The sequence below is a fragment of the Bacillus rossius genome, chromosome 1 (genome assembly GCF_032445375.1).
Source record: "Bacillus rossius redtenbacheri isolate Brsri chromosome 1, Brsri_v3, whole genome shotgun sequence".
Classification (NCBI taxonomy): domain Eukaryota; kingdom Metazoa; phylum Arthropoda; class Insecta; order Phasmatodea; family Bacillidae; genus Bacillus; species Bacillus rossius.
In genome coordinates this window covers 319,461,014-319,487,828 of record NC_086330.1, presented here as the reverse complement: position 1 = coordinate 319,487,828, position 26,815 = coordinate 319,461,014, and the positions used below count along the sequence as shown (strand labels likewise).

Here is a 26,815-nt window from a genome sequence, read left to right as displayed (position 1 = left end):
TTTCTAGACCTATTTTCTGGTGATTTAATGTGAAAATAAGATGAATGCACGAGATTTAGAAGCAGTTTTAATGAACATTTTGAGATTTGTCGCTTTGACATTATTTACGCTTGTATGGAAATTAAAAATATATATGATCCTCGCAGTTTTATTTTTCGACACAGTCTTGGTTCACGTTTTTAAATGCAAGGTAGAGATATTTGCCCCCAAAATTCTTTGGTGTGCAGCCACGCTCATGCTCTGCCTCTATATATTCAGTCTATGGAATACATAATGTGTGCTCTACCTCTATATATTCACTCTATGGAATACATAATATGTGCTCTACTTCTATATATTCACTCTATGGAATATATGATATTTCAACCCATGATTGTCTACAGTTCTATCCTTCACAGGAACAATTACATGGTACCAGCCACAGATGAGGTAACTGTACGTACATATTATATTTACACACTATATTGAGGCTGTTGCAATCTGGTTCCTGAAACCATTATTTAATTCGATGAAGTCGTCTGCGAGAAAAGCGATCATGGGGAGGGTATTATGTATAATTAGTATATACTGCGCAGCGAAAGTGATATAAAGTTAATTAACTTTTCGCTATACCTTGCAGCCAGCAACTCACGTTAACAGTTAAGCAGCAAGAGACACCTCGAGCTGTAAGCTTCGTAACGAAAAAGTGAAACTTCAGAGATAGAGGTGGAGGAAATTTGTAGAGTACACAAACATTTGAAACACGTGTACAAGTGTGTGTACAGAAACGCGATTGTATAAAAATGTGTGCAAGTGAAAGTATCTAGTATGTAAGTATGCGAGTGAGCTAGTATTCACGTAGCAAGTATAAAAGTTTGAAAATGCGCAAACTTGTGTAAAAAATACGTAATCAGAAAAGTGCGCAAGTATGCAAATGTGCTACAATGCAAATTAAGGTTCACAATTGTAACAAACAAGGCGACAAAAAGAATCCATTACATTGTCTGACACTCTATTAGTTATTCCACCTTTACAAACCCGCTTCACCACATTGCCACACTGCTGAGCGTTGCTTTTGGAAATGAGACTTTTTTGCAGATGGTAGAGTAATATCAGAATCACAGGGTAACTGAAATGAGTAGGTAACGGAGTTAACGTGCGTAACGTATGTAACGAAAATTGCTCGAAAGCGCGGGGATTCAAAAAAAAATATTAAAACATCTTTACAGCCGGTTACAGATGCCATAAGCAACGCATGATTTCTTATACTTTCCAAAACTTTTGTAAACTTTTACATACGTTCTAATAATTTTATTTTACGTTTACATACTTTCTCTTACTTTTGACATAGTTACATACTTTCTCACACTGTTGCCTACGTTTGCATTATTTTGAAACTTTGTGCATACTTTTGCATACTTTCGCAACTCGTTATTTTCCACTTTAAGCTCTCAATTCTTAGGTTGGATCAGGTGCTAGCGTTATAATTGTGACAATTTGTAAAGACTTTACCGATAGGGTTATGTATTATATTTTAGCTATCGTATACCCATTAATACATTCTTAGATTCCATTTAAGACATAGGCAGACACTGGTAATTATATATATATTTAAAAGCATGATTACGCGTGCTTCAAATATTAGAGTAGAATAAAAACTCCGTATTCCGTTTATCTGCGAGGTTTCAATTATTAAACGCGTGCGGTCACGCAACCATGTTTATTTACTTATTTTCTCGTTACGCTCCGATGAGACATATACCTCGACTTACACTACTTGCTGTGAAGAAGTTTCACGTTGATTAAATATTCAAATAAAATTAAATATATAAGATGTTTAGGACTGTCTTTTTTTTTATTCACTTTGTTTGAGAAGGTATTCAAGACGATTCGATCAAGATTTCCGCTCCATGACTGACGAGCCAGTGGTTCCGAGTTCAATTCCCGCCCGTCTCGAAAAAATCACGCTCGGGAAAAAAAAAAAGTCTGTTCTTGAGTTCAGAGCTGCGTGCTGTGTTACTTTTGCCTTCCAAACCGCGCGGGGCCACGGCAGAAGCACTTCGCTCAGACTGACCTGATCACCGGCAGTCAGTCATCACGCCAAACTACTTTCGGGGAAAGCGAACACATCACCGGCTGATACGCAACTAGTCGCCCTCTCGTAATGTGAATGATTTACGCACGACCACGTACTGCTTAGCATAGACGTCCTGATGATATTGCCGATCTCGTACCTCCAAGCAGTGCCCATGAAAGAGACGGGTGCGTTAAGTAGACACTGCACAGCAAACTATTCCTCAACACGATAAATCATGGGGCAGTAAACTAGACGATCTGTCCTATCAAAAATCAACTACTCGTTTTTTTTAACTATTCATTGATTTTTTTGAAAATTTACAGTACAGCTAAAACAATGACCGTAGTTTGGGGGGGGGGGGGGGGAAGACCGCCTTACAGGGAACTAAGAAGCCCCTCACTGAGGCCCGCTTGTGCTTTTAAAATCATGACTGTGAAACGGGGTTGATAAACGTAAACGTTGAAACTACGTTTTATGGAAAACGTTTTGTATATTTTAAAGTTTTCTGTTCATTGTATGTATACGGGCCGAAATATGGGCATTTTACACACATAAAAGATGACATGTGTTGGTTTAAACCCACGCGAAAAACACTCCCTCCCCCCCCCCCCCCCCCCCCCAATCAACGAATTTCCGCGGGCCCCACTTGCGAATTCTGCAAATCTGTGCCTATGGCTAGAACATTTAAACATCTCTGCAACAGTGCGAGTTTCTGGTACCTGTAGCATCGGACGTATTTTGATGCCCATATTCTTGATAAGTTATTTTTCTGTAGCCGTTTTACCTCGGCCATCGACGAGATGTCTGACAGTGAGGAAAACAGCTCGCAGCTTGCTGGCTGAACTTGCTTCTTCACTAGATCGAGGGAGTCTCCTGAAATACCAGCTGCACTTGAGAGGATTCTCAACTTTAATCAATACACGTCACGCACTGGAAACTCTGGGAGCTCCTGTAACCAAGTAATATGTACCGGCAGCGTTTTACGACAACCATTTATCACAGAGCCTTACGGGTTTGTATCTTAAATTATTTTATTTAATTAAATTCGTGTCTTTGCTTATAATTTCAAGTTAACGTATGACAAAAACATGGGTGGTTTTAAATAAATATTTTTGTCAATGCAATTTGTGTACGTTTAATATTTTTGACCACAGTGATGCAATAGTGTGGTTAACAATTTTGAATCAAACGTTTGAACGTGACATTATTCGTAAAACTCTTCATTTTTAGAATATTATTCGTAAATCAACAATGGCTTGTTTCTCAAACCTGAGATTTTCAGGGTTTAGGGAAAACAGAATATTTATAGATGATTAACGTCTTGAAACTAAAACGGATAATTCAAGTTAATCAAATATTAACTGTCTGTAATGTTCTCAAAACCATTCAATAATTGTTATTGGAGTGATCAAACCATTTATAAATTATACAATATAGCAATATTACTGATTCAGTTTAAAACACAGGCAAATTTACAAAATCAAAAAAGGAAAATAATTTAGGTAACCACTTCTTTATGGCACCGGGAGTTCCATAATTACTGTGGGCTCCTAACAACTTAGAAAAAATCGACTGACTGCATCATAAATATTAGTTATGCCTAAGTGCTGGGAGCTGCGGAATTCGCGCAAATGTTACCATGAGTTAATAGAGAAGCCAGCCATGGAAACACTTTTCCCCTTCGTCACTGTTAGCCAAGGATGCATGAGAGAACAAACAATAAAGAGTGTTAACAAATGATTTGCGTTTTAACTTAAAAACATCTAGGTCATTATAAACTGATGAGCCGTCAAGTGGTGAGATGAAGCATCGAAGAACTGCATTGTTAGGGAGAAAAAGGGAACAACCCTAGAAAACCCACCGACTCTTGGCAACGTCCACCATGTCTCTCATTCCAGAAAAACCAAGGCGTGAACCGTAGCTAATCAAACCCGTATAGTTTTGGCGGGAGGCGAGTGATCAGCCACTCAACCACCCAGTGGCCACTCAGAACAAAGAGCGCTAAGCCTTATTTCCTTAACTCCCCTCACGATTCAAAGCCAGGAATTGCTGTGTGTCAAGGACTCGATTCTGTGCGCGTTTATAAAACATCACGAATGTTTGCAGGATATTCGTATGTAAGGATATAAACGCGAAATTTTCCGTGACAACGAAGCAAGAAGTGGTCAAAATGTTCTCTTTAACTGAGTCGTCGAGACGTTTGTTGGCGTGTTAGAGGTCCAGAAGCGCAAGAGTGCTAAGGGAAACATTAAACGACTCTCAGGCGCAAAATCTAGATAGGTGCGCAACCTTTCCGTTCATAGGCTCGCCTCAATGATACCTTAAGTGGTAATCCTGTCTTTTGTGGAGTACAATAATATTTAAAATGTATTAAATGTATTAAAATGTATTAAATAATTCCGCATGATGCCGGATTACAGAAAATGCCAGATCAACAGACGATCTACCATTTTACGGTAAGTTTTATAGAAAATACGCCTGCAAGATGGTGTTTGGCTGCAAATATTTTTCAGCAGGAACATAAGGGTGAACATTTCAACGCAAAAACACAGGCCAAAACTCGAAGCGCGCCGATCAATCCGAGCGAGCCCGAACTGTACCGAACGTTCCCGACTATTTCCAGGTTGCGCAGAGCTTCTGCCTGCCACTTCCGTACGTTCTGTAAAAGAGTTACTCGACCTTAGCTTTAAAAAAAAAAAAAAAAAAAAAAAAAAAAAAGTTTTTAGCTTAAGTCGGTTCATTCCTAGATGGTACGGACCATCAGGCTTTCCGGACCATTGGATTCTTGACTAACAGAAGTCCACTGTATTTGTCCATCGTTAAAAAATTTTGAGCAATTTTGGCATGAAAGTTGGATAAACTGTTTAAAACTTTCACGGTAGATTTACGAGGGACACTGGTTCCAAATTATCCAGTGATTTATTATATTTCTTAAACGTATGAATATCTTACAAGTTTATGGACACAACACTTAATTCGAATGAGAACTTGCCAGAATAATCTTGTAAATTATGGTTTTTACACAGGAAAAGAAGACTCCTTTATTTTTGGCATGTTTATCCTGTTTTCAGTGGAACCTAGAAAAAGAATATCCAGTTATCTGAAAGTACAAACAACCATTTGTCTATTTGAGGTAACGCCTTCTTTGAAAAGTCCGTAAACTGATAGTTTTAACATAGTGCGCAAAAAAAAAAACTCAAAAAAAGTACATCTGTCTTTATTGCTTTTCATACAATAAGCAGACTCTGAAAATGTTGATCTCCATTATTCCGGCACACCATTTCACAACTGGGACGGAAAGAATACTGCTGATAAAACAATAGTTCTCGGACAATATACATTTAGGACACGAAAAAGGTTTGCAATGATTCACAACTCATTCCACAAACTCTATAGAATTACAAAGTCGTTTGACGAGGTGACTAAATACCTGTACGTGTCTGTAATGTAAAAATACTACTTTGTTTTCTGTGGCGGTATGCCACCACAGAGGATACCTACACGCTATATGGGTTTAAACTTATGTTAAAAACATTTTTTTTAACTAAAGAAAAAAACACGAAATTAGCATTAGTAAGAATAAGTAATAGAAACACCTCTCAGCATTTTTTTTTTTAGCTTGCAGGACCTAAACGCGAACACTAGCTATGTAACAACGATAGTTCTCACAGTTTAAACAATACAATAATCCTTTACAGAAAAAAAAAATTAACGCAGCTTGTAGCATGAATAATCATATAATTTGTTTAATAAATAAACTTTACACGTCACGTTATTAATTATATATATTAAGGCGGCTTTCCATAACTTTACTTAAATATAATAATTAAGAAACTTATATAAATTGAGGAAAAGCTTATTATTTAAATGAATAAATACTATTTTACAATAAACACTATTTATAGATAGAGTCTTTCTTTGCTCACACTATCGCAAAAGCTCAAGCTTTTAATAATCTAAAATTATGAGTTCGTTTTGAATATAATATAAATTAATACCTTTAATTGTAATAAGTTTGGAAACTTAATTCACAATATGCTAATACGTGATTCCTTAAAAAATAAATAGTTCAATTTAATATCAATGATAACATTCCTAATTCAATGTTTCATCAAAAACCACGAATTTGTAAACCAATCATGCGGTGAATGTTCATATATTTTTTCAATATTTTATCATTTAATTTAATTATCCTTAGGAGCCGAATCAACAGTTTGAGACTCTGTCTTGGTCTTATTGCCAGTTTATTGCGTTTAAAGGTAAAATTGGCGATCATTTTAAAACTATGACTGATGTTTTTATGCAAGCATAAATGTTTAAAAAAACATGAATGAGATAATCGAATACTCAACAACCACATGTCATTTTGTTTTATTATGATTTTTACTGTTCCCAGTTAATACTGGGAAGCTATTCAGGGAACGGTTTACCAATAACTTTAACTAATGTAGTTGCTGTGACAACACAAAGAATGAATACCCGGACAAGAATCGGAACCTAGTATTTATGCGAACATATGTACAAATATGCCAGGTTTACAAAACAATTCTTGGAATTTTACAAATATTGGTGACTTTACATGATTATTTCCGTTCCATTTACAAAAAAATAAAATTACCGCGAAGTGACTCCGGCCACGAAATTTTACCATCTAGATTTCTAAACTGTGGCAAAGTGTCAACGTTTATTCGATGTACCGCAGAGCAGCCGTGGTGAACGCTGACTCGTGCGCGCGAGGTAAATTAAGTACGTAACGCTGACGAAAGCCGGAAGATGGGGCGGCATGAAGCACACACGAGCGAGATGGAATGCGCTGGCTGAGAGTACCGGTTACCCGGTGCCACCGCGGCGACACAAATATTTGCGGAGGACTGTTCCGCGGACGAGCGCAGTAAATCAGGGCGACAGTCGCCGGCAGAGCGTGTGCTCGAAGCGAGGAGGACGAACACAATCGCGTCGCCTCACGTGCCTTCAGACGGTAGACCAGAACCATGTGATGCAGGGGATTCAACATAAACCCTTCAACAAAATTCCACGTCTGATCAACCACCGATGTCTATCACTTCATCTATTTAGATTGATACACCATCGAAACGCCCAACATGTGTAAATACAATTATTTCCCTGATTCATCGGGTAGCATAGTAAACTTGAAGCACATACACATCTGCTTCCCCTTGAAGACCCTGAGACAGTTAATAAACAAGAAGAAGAATTGGTTACCCAATAACGTTCTTTTACAGACCTAAATATGACATTATCATCAACCAATGAGCACTTTAGATAAGATTGAAAAAGCTTTTTTTATTATGGTACATAATATGCACGTAAGTAAAGCCTGGTGTGAAATAAATACAAGGAATATTTCATGGCTCTAACACAATGCAACAACGCAGTAGTGTATATCCGTTTACCTGCCCCATTATAGTAATCCTACTTTGAACTTTCGCGCGAGTCGTTTTAGGCGATGCATCAGCTCTTCTGCGTTGTTCGAGCTATGACATGTGTCACTGTCTTGTCAACGTCAGCCATTAGGGCCTGTGGTTTGCCCGGGTCTGGTTTCAGCACTGTCAGGATCCAACTGTCCTTCGGGCTGATGATACATTACACTTGAAAATCAGCACAAACTTTTTTTTCATTGCGTTCTTAAGAGTTATTTTGTTTTACATTTGAAACGTCAGTAATTGTTGGGAATCGATGACCAATAAATAAAAACCACTGGAAGAAAGCCTAACTGCAATGGTTTGCGTTTGGTGTCTAAATATCATGACTATAATAGACATCAAGTATAAATGGAGTACGTATACCTCATTTCAATATTAACTGTGCATATGAAATAATTTCTTTTTGTGACAACAGATATTTTTCTTGCCGTTCCTACAAAACTATTTGATAGTGATAACATTTTTGTGGTCACAATGGGTTTTTTTTACCACAAAATATTTCTCGGAAATAATACTTTAAAAATATATTGTGGCAGCCACAAAGCATTATTTCAGTGCAGCATCCTCGTGCCGATCACAGGAAACTGTGAAATGTATCGAAAAACAGTCTCAGACAAGACTACGCTGTCTTCACCTAATTTACAACTGACACGTAGCACGGGTCACTGGTCAAATATCTCGTAATCTGTAAGCCATAACGAGTTATGATCACTGACGCGTCACCGTTATCTGTATAGGGTCGTGAGTTCGGTACCATGGGAAACCCCCCCCCCCCCCACCCCGCATTTCTCAAATTTAAGAGCACCTTTTTTGGTACCGGAGTGGTTCAAAGGGAAAAACGATCATTAAGGTATCGTCACCTCCACTGTTAAAACATTTCACTTTCAATTTAAGAATACCACTGGTTATAAATTATCCATGCATCATCGAAAATTTACGGGCACTGAGTTCACTTACCTTAGACATGTATCCAAAAGAATATTCTTTCTGTATTAACAAAACATTCAAAAAACTAGTTAAGTCCACATCAAGAACACTCTTCTTTTGTCCACACGTGTGCTGCGCCTGTGCTTCTAATTTCATTTTATGTTTGGCTAGTGTCCTGTTAAAAATATGGACATCAGTGGGAAAAGAAAAAAAAAATTATTGTAATTTTATGTGCTGGCCAATACCTACTTCAGTTAATAACTTCGAAGTAGAAAGACAAATTTCAAAGATTTTATTGCCACGTATAACGACGCGATTCTACCGGAAATTTGATCGTTAGCATTTGTAAAACTGACCTGAGGATAATTTTCCAGGAAAAAAATATCAAAATATCTTGAATATAAATTAGCGAAACCATCGTCGAAAATTAAATTACAGGTTAGGTAAAAAAAAATATGTTGCTTGGAAAAGCAAATTTTCCGGAGGCGGGCCTCTATAAAAGTAAAGTTCTTGGTCACTATTGACTCAAAAATAATAACAAAATTATTTGAATAATATAGTAAAAAAAAAGTGTTAAGTCTAAAGCGAAAACCTTCTCTTTTCCTATACTTCTGTGTTTACATTGTTAACAAACACAGAACTCAGAAGTCGGAATCCAGCGTAATTTTCACGAAGATCCAGTTACCTGAAATACCGGGGATCTCTCAGATTCTTTTTCTTTGAGGTTGACCTGAAAGAAAAAAAAAGAAACGAAGAGTTCTTCAAATGCCAGTACGCATGCTTCACGTCACCGCTGCCACCGTGATGTCAGACGAATTCTCCTGGGAGGAGGGACCTTGCGACATGCTCTCGGAACGCCGCGCTGTGTAGCAACACGAATATGTAACGAGGCATTGTGGGGCGGGAGGCGCCGAACATTGTCCGCCGTGCTTTTAGCGGCTCATCCCGCAACGGGGCGGCGCGGGCATATTGTTCGAGGAGGCGCGTCACCGCGACGCCTCTGGCCCCAAGGTCGTGCCGTGACGTCGGGACGCTCCGCCAGTTAGTCCCGCCCTCCGGCCGCGCCGGACACGATTAGCCAATCACAGGCACGTAGCCAGCGTGAAGGTCCGCGGGGTCCAGGAATAAAAAAAGCTTTGCCAGATTATCACAATTGTACCAACTTAACTGCATAAGGTTACAGAGATATTATTCTGTAAGGATTTTTTTAAAATCCTTAGTGAGCTACAATAATGTATATCCTCCCCATTACAGCCCCGAAATGCCTCACACACACACGCACACACACAAGCGGCAGGGATTGTGTCTCCAAGTGGTCTGTATATGGTTCCGGTGTTCACACGTGTTTTTGTACGCATTTATTTCATACAAACTTGACATTAGTGTTTCGTGTATTTAGGAAAGTTAATATAGATGGATGTGATTTTTTTTAACGAATTATTTAAGTAATTCACTTAAAAACTAAGTATTGAATCAATTAAATAAAAATACTAAAAGATTTTTCAGTTTTCTTTTCGCAAGCCAAATCGTTGCTTAAATTTCTATTTGTAATGTTGGAGTTGAAAAAGTCACTTTTTCCAAAAGATTTTAGTGTGAAAATAAATTTCCTTTTTAAATTTTACCATAAAGAGAACTAACTATAAAGAGTACTTACTTCTTCGAAAAATGCTGGCTATGGCCTTGCCAATCAGCGCCAGCGGCGACCAAGACAGTTGGCACACACAACCAATACCTAGAGACCTGCCAATTTCGCGTTAATTATCTGTAACAGGATGAACTCCGCAAACTTGTATACAAATAAGCCGGTGTCCATTCACTGCTGCCGCATTTTACCTTCCGGCCGGATTGCGTGTGATTGGGTCATTTGAGTTTGGTAGTTTATTGTCGTTGGGCAGTGGGAGCCCTAGAAATAGCGGGTCTTCGGGCCATTTAAATTTGCGAGTCCCTAATATTTTGGTGAGATAGGGGCCTTACCACGTCATGTTTAACCTGTGATTGTATCATTAGTAGGGTTCATACCCAAGATATTTTTTTATTTAATTTTATTCACAAAAGCTGAAATTTGCATTATGAGGTGCAATGTAATAGTCTCAGTGTGTGAAGTATATTGTAATAAATGACTTTGGGAAGAGTAAATAATGATAGTCAAAGTATTAAAAGTTACAGTTCGTCTGATATAAATGGTGTTTATAGGTACCGGAATAATTTTGCAACCAAGTTAATTTAGGATTTGCAAGCTATATAATATCATTCTCTTATATTTTTTTAATCGTCCAAACAGTTATGTCATGAAAGTTAGTCGTGCAAATCCCGAATGAAATCATCGATGTAAAACTATTGTTAGTAGGAAGTTCAATTAATGATAAATCTGATATATAACTTTGGAATAGGAAAAGAGTAAGTCCCACAGAAAAAAAAATAACATTTGAGGCCCTTTTCTGGGATATTAAAAAAAAACTCTTTAAACAACTTATCTAGCCAAACTTTAAGGTAAATTTCGACGATGGTTTTGCTAATTTTTCCTAAGGAATGTTGATACTACAGATGCGTCGCACAGTGGACCCGATTCAGCAATCAACGTACAAAAAATTATATCGCGCATTATTATTCAAAGTTTTTTAAACGAAAATAGGTACCTTAATTTTTTGAAAGAAACTTGTTACGCACTAGTACGTATTTTTTTTGCAAAAAAAAAAAATGGCGGAAACACTATGGAGACAAATATTCATTACTAAAATGTTTAAATTTTATAATGTATTGTTACGAACGTGAGCAAGGCCGCTACACGTGCAGGTGCAGAGCTTGCTGGCGGCTGCCACAACATGCGATGCGCCGCGCGCGCCTGGAAGATTACAAGGATTGTCGCTTTCCCCCCTCCTTCTCACCCCTCCCCGCGCGGCACCATGCCTTTGACACGTAACTGACACATGACAGCTGCGGAGTTACGCGAGCCGCCGACACGTGTTTCGAGAGATTTCTGCCGTCGGGTCGGCGCGGAATGACGCGACTGGCCCCAGCCGCGCTCGTGAGTTCCAGAAATAGCGTCTGTGATATAAATATTAAGAGAACAAAATGAAATATATTAATATGATCAACAAATACAGTAAAATAAATTAATGTTCTATATTTTCATATCAATAGGATTCGTCTGATGTGGTATCATGACAAATACTTTTCTTTGTTTCGTCTTCCGAAACTTCCTCCTCGCTATTTTTTCAAGAAATTATTAGATTTTTCAAGAACTTTTTCACAGATAATTTTCAAATGTTTTTCTTTAGAAGTATACCAGCGGAAGTGACAACGGGCTCTTGTACTTGTTTTTCTGGTGTAAAATCGTCCGTAGTTTCGGATATCTTTGTTCCTGGCTTCCTGTGCTCTTCAGACAATATCCCAAGAGAAAAAAATGGCATTTTTTAAATACCTAATCAACGGACTATGTGCTAAAATTTTATGAACAGTCGGCGTCAATTGGTACCAGCCTAATTTTTCCTCGTATAAAGAGAGAGTCTTTTAAACAATATACTTCGAAATTATATATTTTAATTTCCCTTCCACAGGATAGTACAAACAATATGACTAAATAGGTTTTATTAATTCCTGGTTCACACTAGTCGCTTTGGAAGTCGTACTTGTGTCAGTGAAAAACCTCCTAGCAGTGTTTCCGTCGCTAGTTGAACCGAACGTTTTATTGGGGGAACTGGTATTAAGTACATATTTTTTTCTAATTTCTTAAGTACACGCTCTTTTTTATCTCGCACTTCTGGAAAACTTTTATTTACGCGGAATTTTTCGCAACTGAAATGAAATAATATTTTTTAATAAAAAATAACAAAACATTAAACAATTTAAAATAGCTATACAAATATTTTTTAACCTAGTATATAAGAAATGGCCAAAAAAATTCCAAAAAACGTATATAGGCATGCAAGAGCGATTTTCCATATTCTAAGGCGGCCTCATCCGTAGGGTTTGTCTGATTCCAAGATGGTGATCCTCATGCTGTTTGCTTGCAGACTGAGCTAAGGAAGACAAAACTTTCCAGTTTATCATTGAAAATTGCTTTTTAAAGTCGATTTGTACTCCTTTTCCTTTTAATGTTCCCAATTTCTTAATTAGACTTGTTATATATTGGTCCTCCGAAATTATAACCTTTTTTGTCTCCTTTATAAAGTGACAAAAACGGGTGGAACTCGGACAAGGATTTTCCCAAAGGCACCATTTCCTCCTACAAGTTTCTTAAGTTTTACCCAAATTTGAGCTTTACTGTCGCGTGTTTTAGTTTTGACATTTTTACATACGGTTGGTCCCTTATGGATCCTTCGTCTATGCAAGGCAGTTTTATATGCAAAGAACTACTAAAGAATTAGTTTTGAACTCATAAAGTCAGAAAAATGAAAAAAAAAAAAAAAAAAATAGACAAAAACGTGAACTTCAACTTAATATAAAAAAAATCACTTTCAAGAAGTTCAAATGCTTTTAAAAACTTCCCTCGTTATGGTTTATTATAAAGGGGTATTAAATTAGTACAACCCCCCCCCCCCCTACCTACAGGTGCTCCTTCCTGACTCTACGCCCTTGTTAGTACCACTGACCATCGAATTTAGCGTAGGTGCCGTGACCGACCGAATCAAAGATCATCGCCAAAATATAGCGATGCCTTAGGGCTTTGGCAATCAGACTTCGTAGACCCTCCTATGAAACAACGCGAATTTCTTTAACTGTAGAAGGGCTTACAGTAAAAATTAAAGCAGTAGGTATTAATTTTTTTTAATAATCTTAGTTTTCTTTTCCGTGACAACTAAGTCATAACATATTCGTTATTTTCTGATTCCAGAATGGACTCCACTCACTTGTATAAAAATTCTTCGATGTCTATTGTGCATTCACAGCTGCCACATTTTACCTTCCAGCCGGCTTACATTTGGCTGCGTCATCTTAATTTTGTAATGATGCTATTAGTTTATTGTCCATATTAAAAAAAAATATGCGGTTCAATGAGAACGCATTCATTCCAGCCTCTCGCCAAATAATGAAGCGAATTTTGTCGGGCACTAATTACGAGTGACGGAAAACCACAATACAAAATATGCAAATTAAATAATAATAATAATGATAATAATAATAATAATAACCTTTACAAGGATAGCCAAGCCGGAATTTGAACCCGTATCCTCCCAGATTTTACCGCGCTACTCGTAAGGTAAAAACCGTCTCACCTGTCTTCAAAACATGTTTTCGAGAGATGTGTTTGATATCTCTCCCCCTCCTCCCACCCCACGGGTCGTTCTTCTGTTGTGTAACTGTGTCGCAAACAACCTTGTAAATGGTCACCTGTATGGGGCATGCATATTTTGAGAAAAGATTCTGAGACTAGCTGAAAGCCGAAATACTGTGGCATTATCTGTGTTTCGTGATTGGGTGAGTTTCTTCCAGGTACATGCCGATTGTTACAACACCAATCACAATAATAAAGTGCTTGAGCAAAATGCCTGCTCCTGGTCAACTGTAACTTAACTGTCTGGCACGTGTCGAAAAAGCCCAGTTTAACTGATAAACGCCTTATAATCAGCTTAAAATGTCACGGCATTTTGATGACTGCACAACATTCTAAGGAGCAAATATTGTAAAATTGGAAGGGATTCACTTTTTTATTACGCTTCAAAATGTGTTACGTAGGTAACAATTCACGTGCATTAAACATTTTTATCATCATTTAAATGTATAGCAAAATGCTTGTAAGTTAAGTTTTATTCTCAATAATTTTTTGGATTAAGTGTCATACTTACTTAACTAGGTAGAATAACCTATTAATTTAGCAGATATATCCGTCTTATACCATGCTTACTATTATTTTATTCTTTCCTCGTCTTTCCATTGGCATGAGATCGTAAATCGTTACTGTTTAACAAGCAGCTTTGACTTCACATAATAATAGTATGGGATGATTTCGTTTAATATACTGCAATGTTGAGCGTTTTTATTTAACAACAATAAGAGTTCATTAAATTAATATTACTTGGCTTAGTCCAATAAAAACAACACAAACAGCTCGTAATTGCCAAATCACCTTGCCAATTGTTTCAAAATTCGTATAATCAAGCAGTTGATTATAATCAATAATCCGTAATCTTACTGTGAATAATAGTTTTGGTGCTGGGTTTTTTATTTTATTGCATAGAATCTGGATCATTCAAACAGGTTTTAAACCTTTCATTTATTTAAATTTACATTAAATATTTTTATAGGCGTAATTCGGGGTCGGCAAGGGTTGCCAGTTGCCGCCCTAGAATTGTCCGACCCAGTATAGAGAATGTTAGCAATTATTTTGTGCTTTGTGGTGAAAACAGTCTGAAAAGGCTTAAAAACACTAACAAATTAATGTTTTTTATTTTTTTATTTTTATTGCCAGGGGGAGAATACCCGGACACCCCTTTTATGTAAAGGCATTCAATACCCCCCAGACCCCCTGTACGCCTTGCCATCCTAGTTAAAGAGCCGAAATTACGCCTCTGAATATTTTAGCAACGACTAAATCGCATTGACATGATATTACGAATTCTTAACAAATAAATGATAGGTAACTCTATAGCAAACGAAACATTTCCAATCTTCAATTAAAAGTTAAATTTGGTTCAATTAGAACACGTTTTGAATGTCTCGCACACTGGGATCTGCTAAGACTAGTTAAATGGAAGAACTGACATTTTAAACTATCGCGCAACACAATTTTATAAAATGCATAAAAAGTATTATATATATATACATATATACATACATATCAATAAGCATTTTAGACTGTTTTTGTGTGTGCTATTCCGTCATAAATTATTATTAAAAATAAAAATAAACATATTTGTAAATTAACGTTACGCCGTCTGTATCGTAAGCTAATGCACGGTGTTATTAACTTCTGATCTATTATAATAATTCATGCATTATAAATTTTCTACAAAAACATTTTTTAGAAAAAATTACAAAACTTACGCGAATGAGATGAAATTCTTTGGGGCTGTCTCTTCTTTCTTCATCGTCTTCTTCCACTTCCGGCGTCTCCTTTACTTCTTTTTCTTTTCTCACACTCATTATTAAAACATTTTTTCACACTTTTTAAGCTACACTCATTTTATTCTTCACCCACCAACCACTTCTTTGGTACCTCACTTCCCGCCGCGCGCCGGCTGGTAGAGGAGTAAATAAAATAAAAAAAAGTGTTACTACGGAAGCTTTGGAGAACCACTTGGCACTACAAACACACACACGCACACAAACCAGCCGCTATTTTCTGCATCACTCGGTTCACGTTTGGCCGCAAGGTGTTAGTAGGTAAACAAAACAAGACGTTGCCGACACGCGCGCTACCTGTGAACGACCACAAGCATCTTCCAGGCACGAGCCGGGCGGTCCCACTGCGCAGGCGCGGTAGGCGACCAATAGCACGAGCTCTTCCCCCGCTAGCCGGGCGGACGAGCACGTAGTTCGTGTAGCGTTCATAGATGTCGCGTGAGAGCTGTGATGTATCAGGCATCTGGGTGTACTATAGGTGGACTCAAACGAACTGATTCACAACTAAGCACAGAATGAATGGTCTCGTTCAGGAGAAAAAAGGTCATGCGCGTTGGAAAAATATTTTAATTCTCTTACGGTCACGTGACGCAGCAGCAATGGCAGCAGAATTGAGTGGTATTTTGGTGGGAGTTGGGAACTGTTTTGTATTAACCTATCATATTGTGACAAGAAAGTTTTACGATATTACATTGCTTAGGTAATTTTGGCTTAAAATATAAATCAACGTAATTATCTATACAAGTTATTTGCAATAAAGATTAAATTTAGGTCGCCTCAAATGTTTTTCACTAAATATTTTGCTTTAAATAGCATAACCTTGTATAATGTATGAATAGAAAAATAATTTACACGATGCATGTCAGCTGTCGTGAGAGAATACGACTAATATTCTTATTTTCTAAAACTCACAACATATATTAGATCCATATACCATATTGTACGAAAACTTATACGTTTTTAAATTAAGAATCCAGGTTAAAACTTCAGTGTGACTCATATCTCCAGCTGCTACTCATATTATTTACCTAACGTATATTATTTTATCAAGGGTAATTTTCAGTGGCCTTGAGCACTGAGGCGTCACACGGACGTAACGAGAACCCTAGATCGAAGCAACAGGCTTTACTCTGTTCATGAGCACAAAGTCTTCAGTCAAGTACTTCCGAGAGTAATAATAAAATAAAAGGAGTAACAAGTATACAGTTTTAGGTGGTTCTTCAGGCAACAAGTTTTAACTAATACTCAATTCGGCTCTAATATTGCAGATATATAAAAAACCAAAAGTCACATTATATACTTATGTTAAAGTTATTTAACAATCTATTCCTTTATGCTAGTTTTACCCACATTATTGCAGGAGTAAGCTGTTACCTGTAACTTTCTTCCTTCCCCGCCTGTCTTGTCTTTAGTTAGCCCCTGGGGACAAACCAACCGCCTTACGTTGATGCTTTTAAAGTTGCCTGCAGTTTCGTAAACAACTCCATCTTGTTCCGCGACGTCACACGTGATCGGGCATAAACAACACGTTATTACTCGTGGGAGGAAAAGGGGTTCCGAGCTGGACTATGAGATGTTCTGGTCGGCTCTCGCCTTCGAAGTTGGTTGGCGCCGAGCGAACATGTAACCCGTCGAGAGTCTCATTCATTGGCCGAGAGCGACACGCTGCCTGAAGACGACCGCACCGCCGCTGCCTTGACCGCCGTCCGGATGGAAGACGTCACACTGCCCAAGGCCTCGAAAGTCGACAAGTGCGGAGATAGCCTCGATGTCGGTGAGAGACATTTCTGCGTTTATTGGGGAAGGACTTGACCTACGACCAGGGGAAGCAGCCCACGAGGACTCGCCCAGCGACAAGCAAGGAGGCAACTCGCTCAACGAGTAGTGAACTCGCTCAGCGACTAAGGTACTGAAATCTCGCTCATCGGTATCCGAGAGTACTTGGTGTGTAGAGTGCCTGGGTATGTCTATAACTTCTCGTCGCCGACAACTGTAAGTGGTTACTCGTCGAGCGAGAGAGGTGGAAGCGAGCATGAGGACTAAGTGAGTGCAAGACACACTAATAAAAACACTGGGAACTTTAAAGAAAGAGGATTGTTGGTCGACGACTATGGCATCGGCTGTGGTGTGCGTTTGTGAATAAGACTGCCACCTATTCCTGGGTTATTCCAAGGGCAATCTTCCTGGCAGTGACAGTAAACATCGAGACGATACCAACTAGAACTGGCGCGAGACATACTGAGTGCGTCCAAGGTCGACACGAGTAGCAGTGGCCTGGAGGCTGCGAGTTTAGGTTCGTGCAACATCCTCGTCGTGGGTGCCGAGTCACCTTTGGGGTTCGAGTTGAAGTCCAGCCAGCAGCCGCCGCCAGCGAAGACCGCATGGAGCACCGCAGGAAAGGAGGGAGTCACTCGGCAGGCGAACAAGAGAGCTTTGGGCGACTCGCTTTGGATCCACACCAGGAGCTGCGTTTGGTTACCTCAAGGCGAATACACTGGCAGACGAGGCCCCGCTTCGGGACGAAGAGCACTTAGTCAGGATTTGTATTTATGATTATGATTGTATGATATATATATTAATATATATGTATATATATATATTAATATATATGTATATATATATATGATGTATTGATGATTGGTGACAAAACTACTCAGAACTTGAAAAAAAATACGAAACGCCGGCCTGATTTCCGACAAGGATTTTATTTGAAATACCGACACTATTGCTAAAATTCACAAAACAGTTAATACAATAAATTTACCTTGTGGTTTGTGAACTTCAGTTTGCACAGATGGCAGCACCGTGGCTGCACATTTCCCTTCCATCCGACATCTGTTTCATTCAAGAAATTATTCCTACCAAATGACATATACCAAGAGATAAGACGTAACACATAAAAAAGGAGCAAATAGTCACTATACAAGTATAAAAAGAGACAAACAAAATTGATAAGGGAAAATCAAAATTGAGAGAATGGAAGGAATTCACGTTAAATAACACATTTAAATGCTGATCAGCACTGAAACAACTTGGAAAGTGCTCAATTAAATCGCCAATCGTGATGGTCCTCATCACTCACGATCAAAATAAGGAAGAGACGCCACCGATGCAAATGTAATTATTATTTTAACCTTGTATACGCACCAAGAATGGGTGTCGAGTAATTCAATAAAGAATTTACTATAGCCTTACGTTGGGCGTACAAATAATTCTGTAATGATATATTTTGATTAAAAAAAACTGCGTTTATAACTTTATTCTAAGAAATAATTATAATCTTCCTTACACAACAATAGCAAGACGTGAAATTAATGCATATTATGAGCACCAGCAAATAGTAAAATTAATTTCACAATAAGTAAAATACTACGTTAAATAAGAAAAAAAGCAGTACAACACAAACGATTAAACAATTTCACTATCGTACTGCCAATACCGTTGCACTAGCATCAGTTAATTCCTATAGGTAGTACTGTTAACCGTTAGGACGATGAAAAGGTTGTTTGAAGCTCGTTACTCTCGGCAATGTCTGGTAAATCGCAGCCTTCTCTGGTGTGGCCCTTTGGCTACTTGCTATTTTAATTATATTATCTTTGTTTCGGTTGCCAACATTTCTTATCAATATTTATTTGCTCTATTTAAATATTTTATTAAACGTTTTGCTTTTTAAATTTAAACATTATTTTGCCTTTTATGTTATAATTACAACTTGTATACAGTATTTATAATTGCCACAGGCTTTGCTTTTATTAAAAGTTTACCGTTGGCAGATTATTGTTTCGTCGAGCGGCCGCGGCGAGCGCGACCGAAGACGTGACGTCAGGCGCAGCTCCAAGCGGACTGTAACCGGGAGTACAGCCGCGGAGAATATTCCAACGTGTGCGCCCGACTCGTCGCCTGCTACTGGTCGAGGCTGAAACTTCGCACGGGTTTGTTTGCATGACACGCGTTCCCTTGGCATTCCCTGACGCCGATTACATGTATGCCCTGCAATTTCAGATCATCCTGTAAGTATACACGCTTTGCTTGTCGATCTACAAAATAAAACCTCCCATAAAGGGGGGGTTACGCCATCAAGTTACACCCCATTTGTATCTTCGCCCCCAAACCCGCCTTAAAACTTTACCCAAGGAAGCTTCAACCCTAATGATGGATTTTTCCCTCAAAATCTCCTAAGAAGTTTTCGCTCCCATAATGCCAACTAGTCGCCTCAAAATATCCGTAGGGAGGGATTGCCTCATGAAGACATTGCCCTTAAACTAATTCATAGAATTTTATGTATCGAATAGCTTCGATCGTTCGAGGCTTCTCCACTTAAAAAAAAAATTACTCCATGGAAGCTTGGGTACTACGAAGATACTAAAAGGTATGTACTCTCTCGTGCGTTTTCATTTTCATTTTCAGCATTCAATTCAACATTAAACATGCGATTCAATTGCAATTCAACTTTAGTCGAAGACATGCGTTTGTTGAAAGTGTCTGTTGGACGCATCTGCCTGTCCACAATAGTCGTTCCATTTATAGTCAACCCTGGAAGTGTTGGTTCCTGGGGTTTGTTTTGGAATGCCGCCTATCTAATGGATGACCAGGGATCTGTAAAGATAATAGCTTTGATATTTTATGTTGTCCCACATAACAAGCATTTATTTCACTAATAAGATTTCTGTATTTGATGTTCAACTAAAACTAGGTTTTAGTTTTACTAACACTAGTGGCTCTGTTAAAAAGAAAAAAAAACGTTCTTAATGTTACAAATCAACTACATACAGTGTCACATAATTAATACAATTTTTTTATACATAAAAAATTGGTTGTCTGTAAAGTCGGTTTACGGACGATAGTTTAACGTGACGTCATAACAAAACAGTGATGTAATGATTGCATACTTTTATGAATAAAATTGAATCATATTTATTTTAATAATAAAAGAACAAATACTTGAAATTATACTAGTAATCAGATTTTTAAAATGAAAGAATAATTAACCTTTATTGCCGAAATTGTTGTTGTAATAAACATTGAAAACCACATTACCTTTTAACTTCACTTTATAAACAGTCGACGAAACAGTTCACGTGTAGATGACTTGTAATTAATTTTAAAAACTGGCGTTTAGCTATAAAGTTTAAATATAATTATGAACACGTTTTCATATAAATAATAATATATCATCAATTATATGAATCACCATAATTTTTTAGTCAATTGTAACATAACCTATTATTACTGCACTCGCCGACAGATGCTAATTTTTTTAAATAATAAAAGAATAAATACTTGAAATTATACTAGTAATCATATTTTTAAAATGCAAGAATAATTAACTTTTATTGACGAAATTGTTGTAATAAGCAATGAAAACCACATTAACTTTTCGTTTAAATATAATTATGAACAAGTTTTCATTAAAATAAACTGTAATCAAATATCTAACAATACCTATTATTACTGCACTCGCCGACAGATGATACTTTTTTTTAATAATAAAAGAATAAATACTTGGAATTATACTAGTAATCAGATTTTTAAAATGCAAGAATAATTACCTATTATTGCCGAAATTGTTGTTGTAATAAGCAATGAAAACCACATTAACTTTTCACTTCACTTTATAACCAGTCGACGAAACAGTTCACATGTAGATGTAAGTTGTGTTATGCCGCTGTCTTTATTCTCCTCGGACGCATAAGCCAATCGAGTGGAAGAGAGATAGATGCGGCACAAGCGTACAATGAGCGTAACGGGACATAGCGTAACGGAACAATGTGCGTAACGGAACAATGTGCGTAACGGGACACTTTTTAGTGCGTTCAGCCGAAGTTCATCGATTTATTAGACGTTGTCACGTCAAAAATTAACATTAAACACTAAAGTTTAGTTTAGCAAACATTAAGGGCAAATACAAAACTATTCTTCCTACAAAATAAACTCCAAAGCAATCGTTTGTTTATAATTTTTAGCAAAACATTCTATAACTCCTTTCAATGTCAGCATTTATAGCACAGTGGACCACAGTCATATTGTTAGGTCTGGCAACTTACCTTTATTCTCCGTCAGCTTAGTGGAGCTCGCGGCGGCCTGCGAACTAATGGCGCTGGTAGTAGTGGTGTCCTGTCTTAACATGCGGTTTAATTGGAGTTCTGTATAAAAGTGGGTATATATTTTAAAAACTGTTTCGTATTAAACCACTGGTAAAGTTTAGGACTTTTAATTTATTTGGGAGCTTTTAAGGAGTTTAATTTAATGCATAGCAGTAACTTGTAACTTTGCTGCAATTGTCAGTTAAATGATGGAGTGCTGTGAATACGAATCCCAAACAAACTGGGATCTCCTATAAGAAAGCGTTTTTAAATAATCAAGTGTGTATTTAAATCAAGAATGTTGGTTTGCTACACATTTTTATCTTCAAGCACGTGTCATTCTTTTAAATTACAGTAGACTTTACAAAAGTGAACATATTAATTTAAAAAATATACATTTAACTGTTTAAATATATTTAATTTCTGTAATTAATAGTTTAATATTGCGATATATAAACAAAAGAAAATTAAAAAAAAAAAACTGTGCAGTGGACACCGAACCTGTGCCACCAGATTGCAAGGCAAGGTCATGCATTTGACCTCTACACCACACCACTCAATTAACAAATTACTTTAAAATCTTTAAAGAGTTTTTTATCGTTTCCTAGGGCCCCCTCAGGCAAGATATTTTAGGACGTTGAAACGGGTACCTACCTGCCCTTCTCATACAACCAAATAGGTGAGCCCCGTTATTTAAAATAAGCTTACACAAAATACAAATTGATTTGCCAAAAATTGTTTACTCTTTTTCAATGTGAACAAATTAAAAAATTACTAAAAAAATTATAACTATAATTTGTTTCTAGAACCCATTCATTAAATTTTGACAATATTTTCCGTACAATGATATTAATTTTTTTACTATCATTTTGCACTGTTATATAGATATGCTTTTGTTTGCATGTCTGTTCTTAAATCATAATACAGTACTTGCTTAACAAACAATATTTATAAAATCTCACTAATTCATTGTTTATTTTTTAAGATAAAACCATTAAAAAATGCTGGTTTTGAAATTTTGATTATAGATGATATATCTTTGTTGCTTTAATTTGTTAACAATAATTTTTCTGGGCAGTAAGAAATATCTTTATGAAAACCATGTAATTATTTTCGATATTCCATTTTAACTTCAAAAAATTTGGCCTTGATCAGAAACTATATTTTTATTAACAATTTAAGTTAAATTTTATTTAATATTATACTGACCATTAGAACTTATTAAAATTGATTAAAAATTCCAAAGGATTTTAGTCAGCTAAGGTTTCGTATTAAATAAATGTGAATGAAATAACTAAAAATAATAATATACTTCTTGTTCGAAATTTTGTAAAAGTAGGCCTATATGTTATATAGATTTTGAATATTAGAGTAAAACAATTAGTCCATAAAAAATATGCTGCAGATAAAACAATTGAATGATTGCAGATTAAACAAATGTAAACTAAAACAAATAACATAAAATTTAGAAAAATATACATACAAGCCATTATACTTTAATCTATAAGGAAATATTATTGTGTTAACTTAATTAAAAATTATAATATTAATACTCTCTACTGCATTATATATTGATACATTATTTCATCTATATGATTTATTTTTAAGTAATAATTCTTTTGTGTGTTTAATAACTTTGCCTGTAACAAAAACTAAGCCATTAAGAAAGTTGTTGCACCACTATTTTAATGACAATGATAACTTGCATTTTAAAAAAAATTTAGTTGGATACATCGTATACCTTAAATATTTTTTATTATATTAATTAATTTGTTTAGCAACAACCATTTTATGTGGAAAAGAAAGCATTTTATTTTTATATGTGTAATTTTTGGTGTTACTAGCTCATGCATGGCCTGTATGAAGTTGGTTCATGCTTTTTGGGCCTTTGTCCATCTAAACACAAAATCAAATCAACTTTTCTCAGTTGTGAACTTCACATCTAGTTACACATATACCTCCATATTATAAGTGCTAAGAGAGAGAGATTGTAGTACCCTCATAGGATCACACCATATGGCATAGACTCAGTTCATCATATGTAAGTTAAATGAAGTTTGTTTAACACTTGCATAGTTTTAGCTGTATTTATAAAAATAAATTTTAAAATGAAAGTTTATCTTCTTTTAGAGTGAACATCTAAACATTTTTTTTTTACTCAGCAAAGATATAAAAAAAATTATTTACAAGGAAATCAATTAATCTAAAAATATGCTTCAATTAATTTTTTTTTTGAATTAGCAAAATGTAAAATGTGGAATACAAGTTTCCACACATAGAGAGAAAAAAATATATATATAATATTTTTTTTTATCATTTGTATTGCAATCTACAATATTATAGTTATCATGGATTTTCACAGCTACCACTTAAAAGTGATCAGTTATAGAAAGAGTAATTTTTGATAGTATATAGGCTAAACTGTTAGCAAGTTAGAATCAAAGTTACAAATTTATCTTACATTTTTATCTTACACATTTATCATGCACTAAAATTAAGAAGAAAAAAAAGGCATTGAGAACTGTTTAACATTTACTTACTACGATTTAATTTTTAGTGCATTCGTGAAATTTCAAATAATAAATACTAAACACAATTTACAAGGATGAAACCAACTTTTGGTATGAAAGATCTAATTGACTGGAATTCACAATTACGAATGTATTGTGGAGTGACATTATGAAGGGATTTGGCGTGTAAGTATCTTAAGTCACCTGGATTTGCTGTGTAGCAAATGGTATTCAGTTCATGAAATGCTTTAAAGTTTTTTTTTTCCTGTTTTGAAAATTAGTTGGTTTTTATGAGATTCAAACCAAACAAAGGAACTGAGAAAGCTAGTTTAACCAACTCAAAAAGAAAATTGTTCCAAAAGGTACCTGAATGGAAAAATTAATATTCCATGGTTTTAACATCTCACTAACATTTCAGCAGTTCCTCATACCTCTGCATTATTATCTCAACATGAAACTTGAGAAGAGATCTTCTTCCTACAAAGAAAGATCCAGTTTTTGGGTTCCCTTGCATTTTGTCTTCTGTGAGACAAAAAAAATGATCTGCAGCAAGTGTTGGTAAGTAAAATATTACTCGCTCATATTTTCTTTGAGGATTTCAGTGATCAAGAGATTTTACAACAATATATAATATAAAGTACAATAAGTATTTTTTTTTTTACAAATGTAGGAGTTCTATAACATTTGTATTTGACATAGTTGATCGCAAATGTGAAAGTAAATATTTCTTTTGAACATGACCTGAACGTATTTAGTTTTATGTTTTATAAGACTTTTTTCTGCTGCTAAATAAACAAGAATATCTTTCTTGCCAAGTAGTAACTGACAATTAAGTTATTTGTTATTATGTTCTTGTTGTATGTTTGATTAATATTTCTATTCAATTTACAATCACTAAGACTAAGACTGAAACAAGGAAAACATTTTTTTTATTATATAATTATTTTGGGTATATGCCATTGCTAGTAATGGAGTATGTCAAAAAAAAATTAATTAAATCGATTTTCCCCATGGCAAGAATAATTCAGAGAAAACATATTTCTGATGGTTTTATAGCACCTCTTGTTTTAATTTTGTACTATCAAACACAACATTGTTTTGTATTGTTTATACTCTTTGTCCCAATGTTTTGTACAATGTAGAATGGTGGTTGTTTTGGAGTTTTAAAATTTGTATTATGCTAATGTAGTAATTATTTAATTAATTAGAAATATAATATAGCAAGAAATATTATTATTTAATTAATAATTATTATATAATTAATATGACCGATTTGCACAGGAAAAAAATTAACCTTTTGGCTCAGCCTTACAGGCACAAGTAGAGTTCGAAGTTATATTGTTTATTTTGGAACTTCTAGAAACTTCTGGAATACTCTAGAAACTACTGAAACTTTTTTAAAACCTTTATGCACAAAATATCCAATATGTTCTCTAAAATTCCAAAATGACTGATGAAACATTTTCTCTTATTCCATGCAGAAAAAAATGTTTATAATTTTTTATATTCATTGTATTTAGCATTTACATAAAAATTTTAACATTTTCTATAATAAGGACATGGCCATGAACTTGAATTTGGCCTGGTGCAGGGAAGTAGGATATTTACTGTGCTGCTAGAGAAAACTCCAACGAAAATAACATACCCATGTTGTCCCACAGATTAAGAAATTAAAAAAAAAAAATTTGTCCTGCAACGGAGTCGCAACGAAGCTTCACCATCTCGCCGCCCGCAGCGCTCCTTTCCCCGCTTCCCCTCTTCCTCCCCTCCAATTTTTGTTAAGTTCCCCTCCACTCCACCCTCATACCCCTCCTCTCGTCCCTCCCCTCTTTTCCGCCGTGACTTCAGCGCCTCTATCGGCGCACCTTTTTCGGGCTATATAAACCCCAGGTTTAGGAGGTTTGACCTAGAGGTGGGTTGTTACAGCAATTTTCGGTATCTGTTCCAACCTGATACTGATACAGTAAAGTACTAGTTACAAGTATCTCATACTTCTGTATCAGATAGAGCAGTAGCGGTCCCAGGAAGCAACAGGGTATCAGCATTCTCGTTACAGGTTACACATCCTCCGTGCCGTCATCACCAGCGTAAAAAGGTATCGGTGTCTCTGATACATTATTTATCACGCCCGGTAATTCTCTTCCTCTGTTACGCTCATGTCCGCCTAAATACAGCCAGTATCAATCAGTTCAACATTCACAGCAGTTCGTCCTGGCCGTCTATTACCACGTACATTGTTGCGGGCTGTCATGCTCTGTAGTTAGTATCTTTATAGTGAAATAAGGAATGGATAAGTGCAGGAAAAAGACTTCTTGTGTGGAATTTTTTCACGGAAAATAATGAGTTTGCTAAGTGTAATTTGTGTAAACAAAAACTGAGTTATAATTCAATACTATTTGTTAAATAGTGACTGAACTTGCAAAGTGTTTTTTTTATCGATATTGGCACTGCTATCTGCCTGATGTGACTCAAATGTCTATTGATATAGTATGCTCACTAATGTACCTATCTGTTTTTTTTAACTAGTTACTAATTGTTTTCAAAAAAAGAAAGTCGATATGTTGATTACATCTGTTATTAGGGTCAACTGAGAATTTATTTGCATTTTCATAGTTGTTAAGTGCACAAATATAAATATTATATCTTTTATTAATGTACTTTTTAATATTAAAATTTAATTAGTTTTATTATTGAACGAGACGGTGTTTTAGCTTTGCTCCCTAGATCGTGGAT

At 36.1% G+C, this 26,815-nt stretch overlaps 1 protein-coding gene across 1 annotated transcript in view; it reads right to left on the bottom strand.

Moving 5' to 3' along the window:
* The window catches only part of LOC134527958 (rhophilin-2), a 626,490-nt gene extending 610,636 nt beyond the window's left edge, over positions 1 to 15,854 (bottom strand). Inside the window, exon 1 of the mRNA XM_063361051.1 lies at positions 15,412 to 15,854. Within this exon, the coding sequence (XP_063217121.1) occupies positions 15,412 to 15,510 (99 nt within the window). The 5' untranslated portion in view covers positions 15,511 to 15,854. The remainder of the gene's footprint in view (positions 1 to 15,411) is intronic.
* Between the last annotated feature and the right edge of the window lie 10,961 nt (positions 15,855 to 26,815).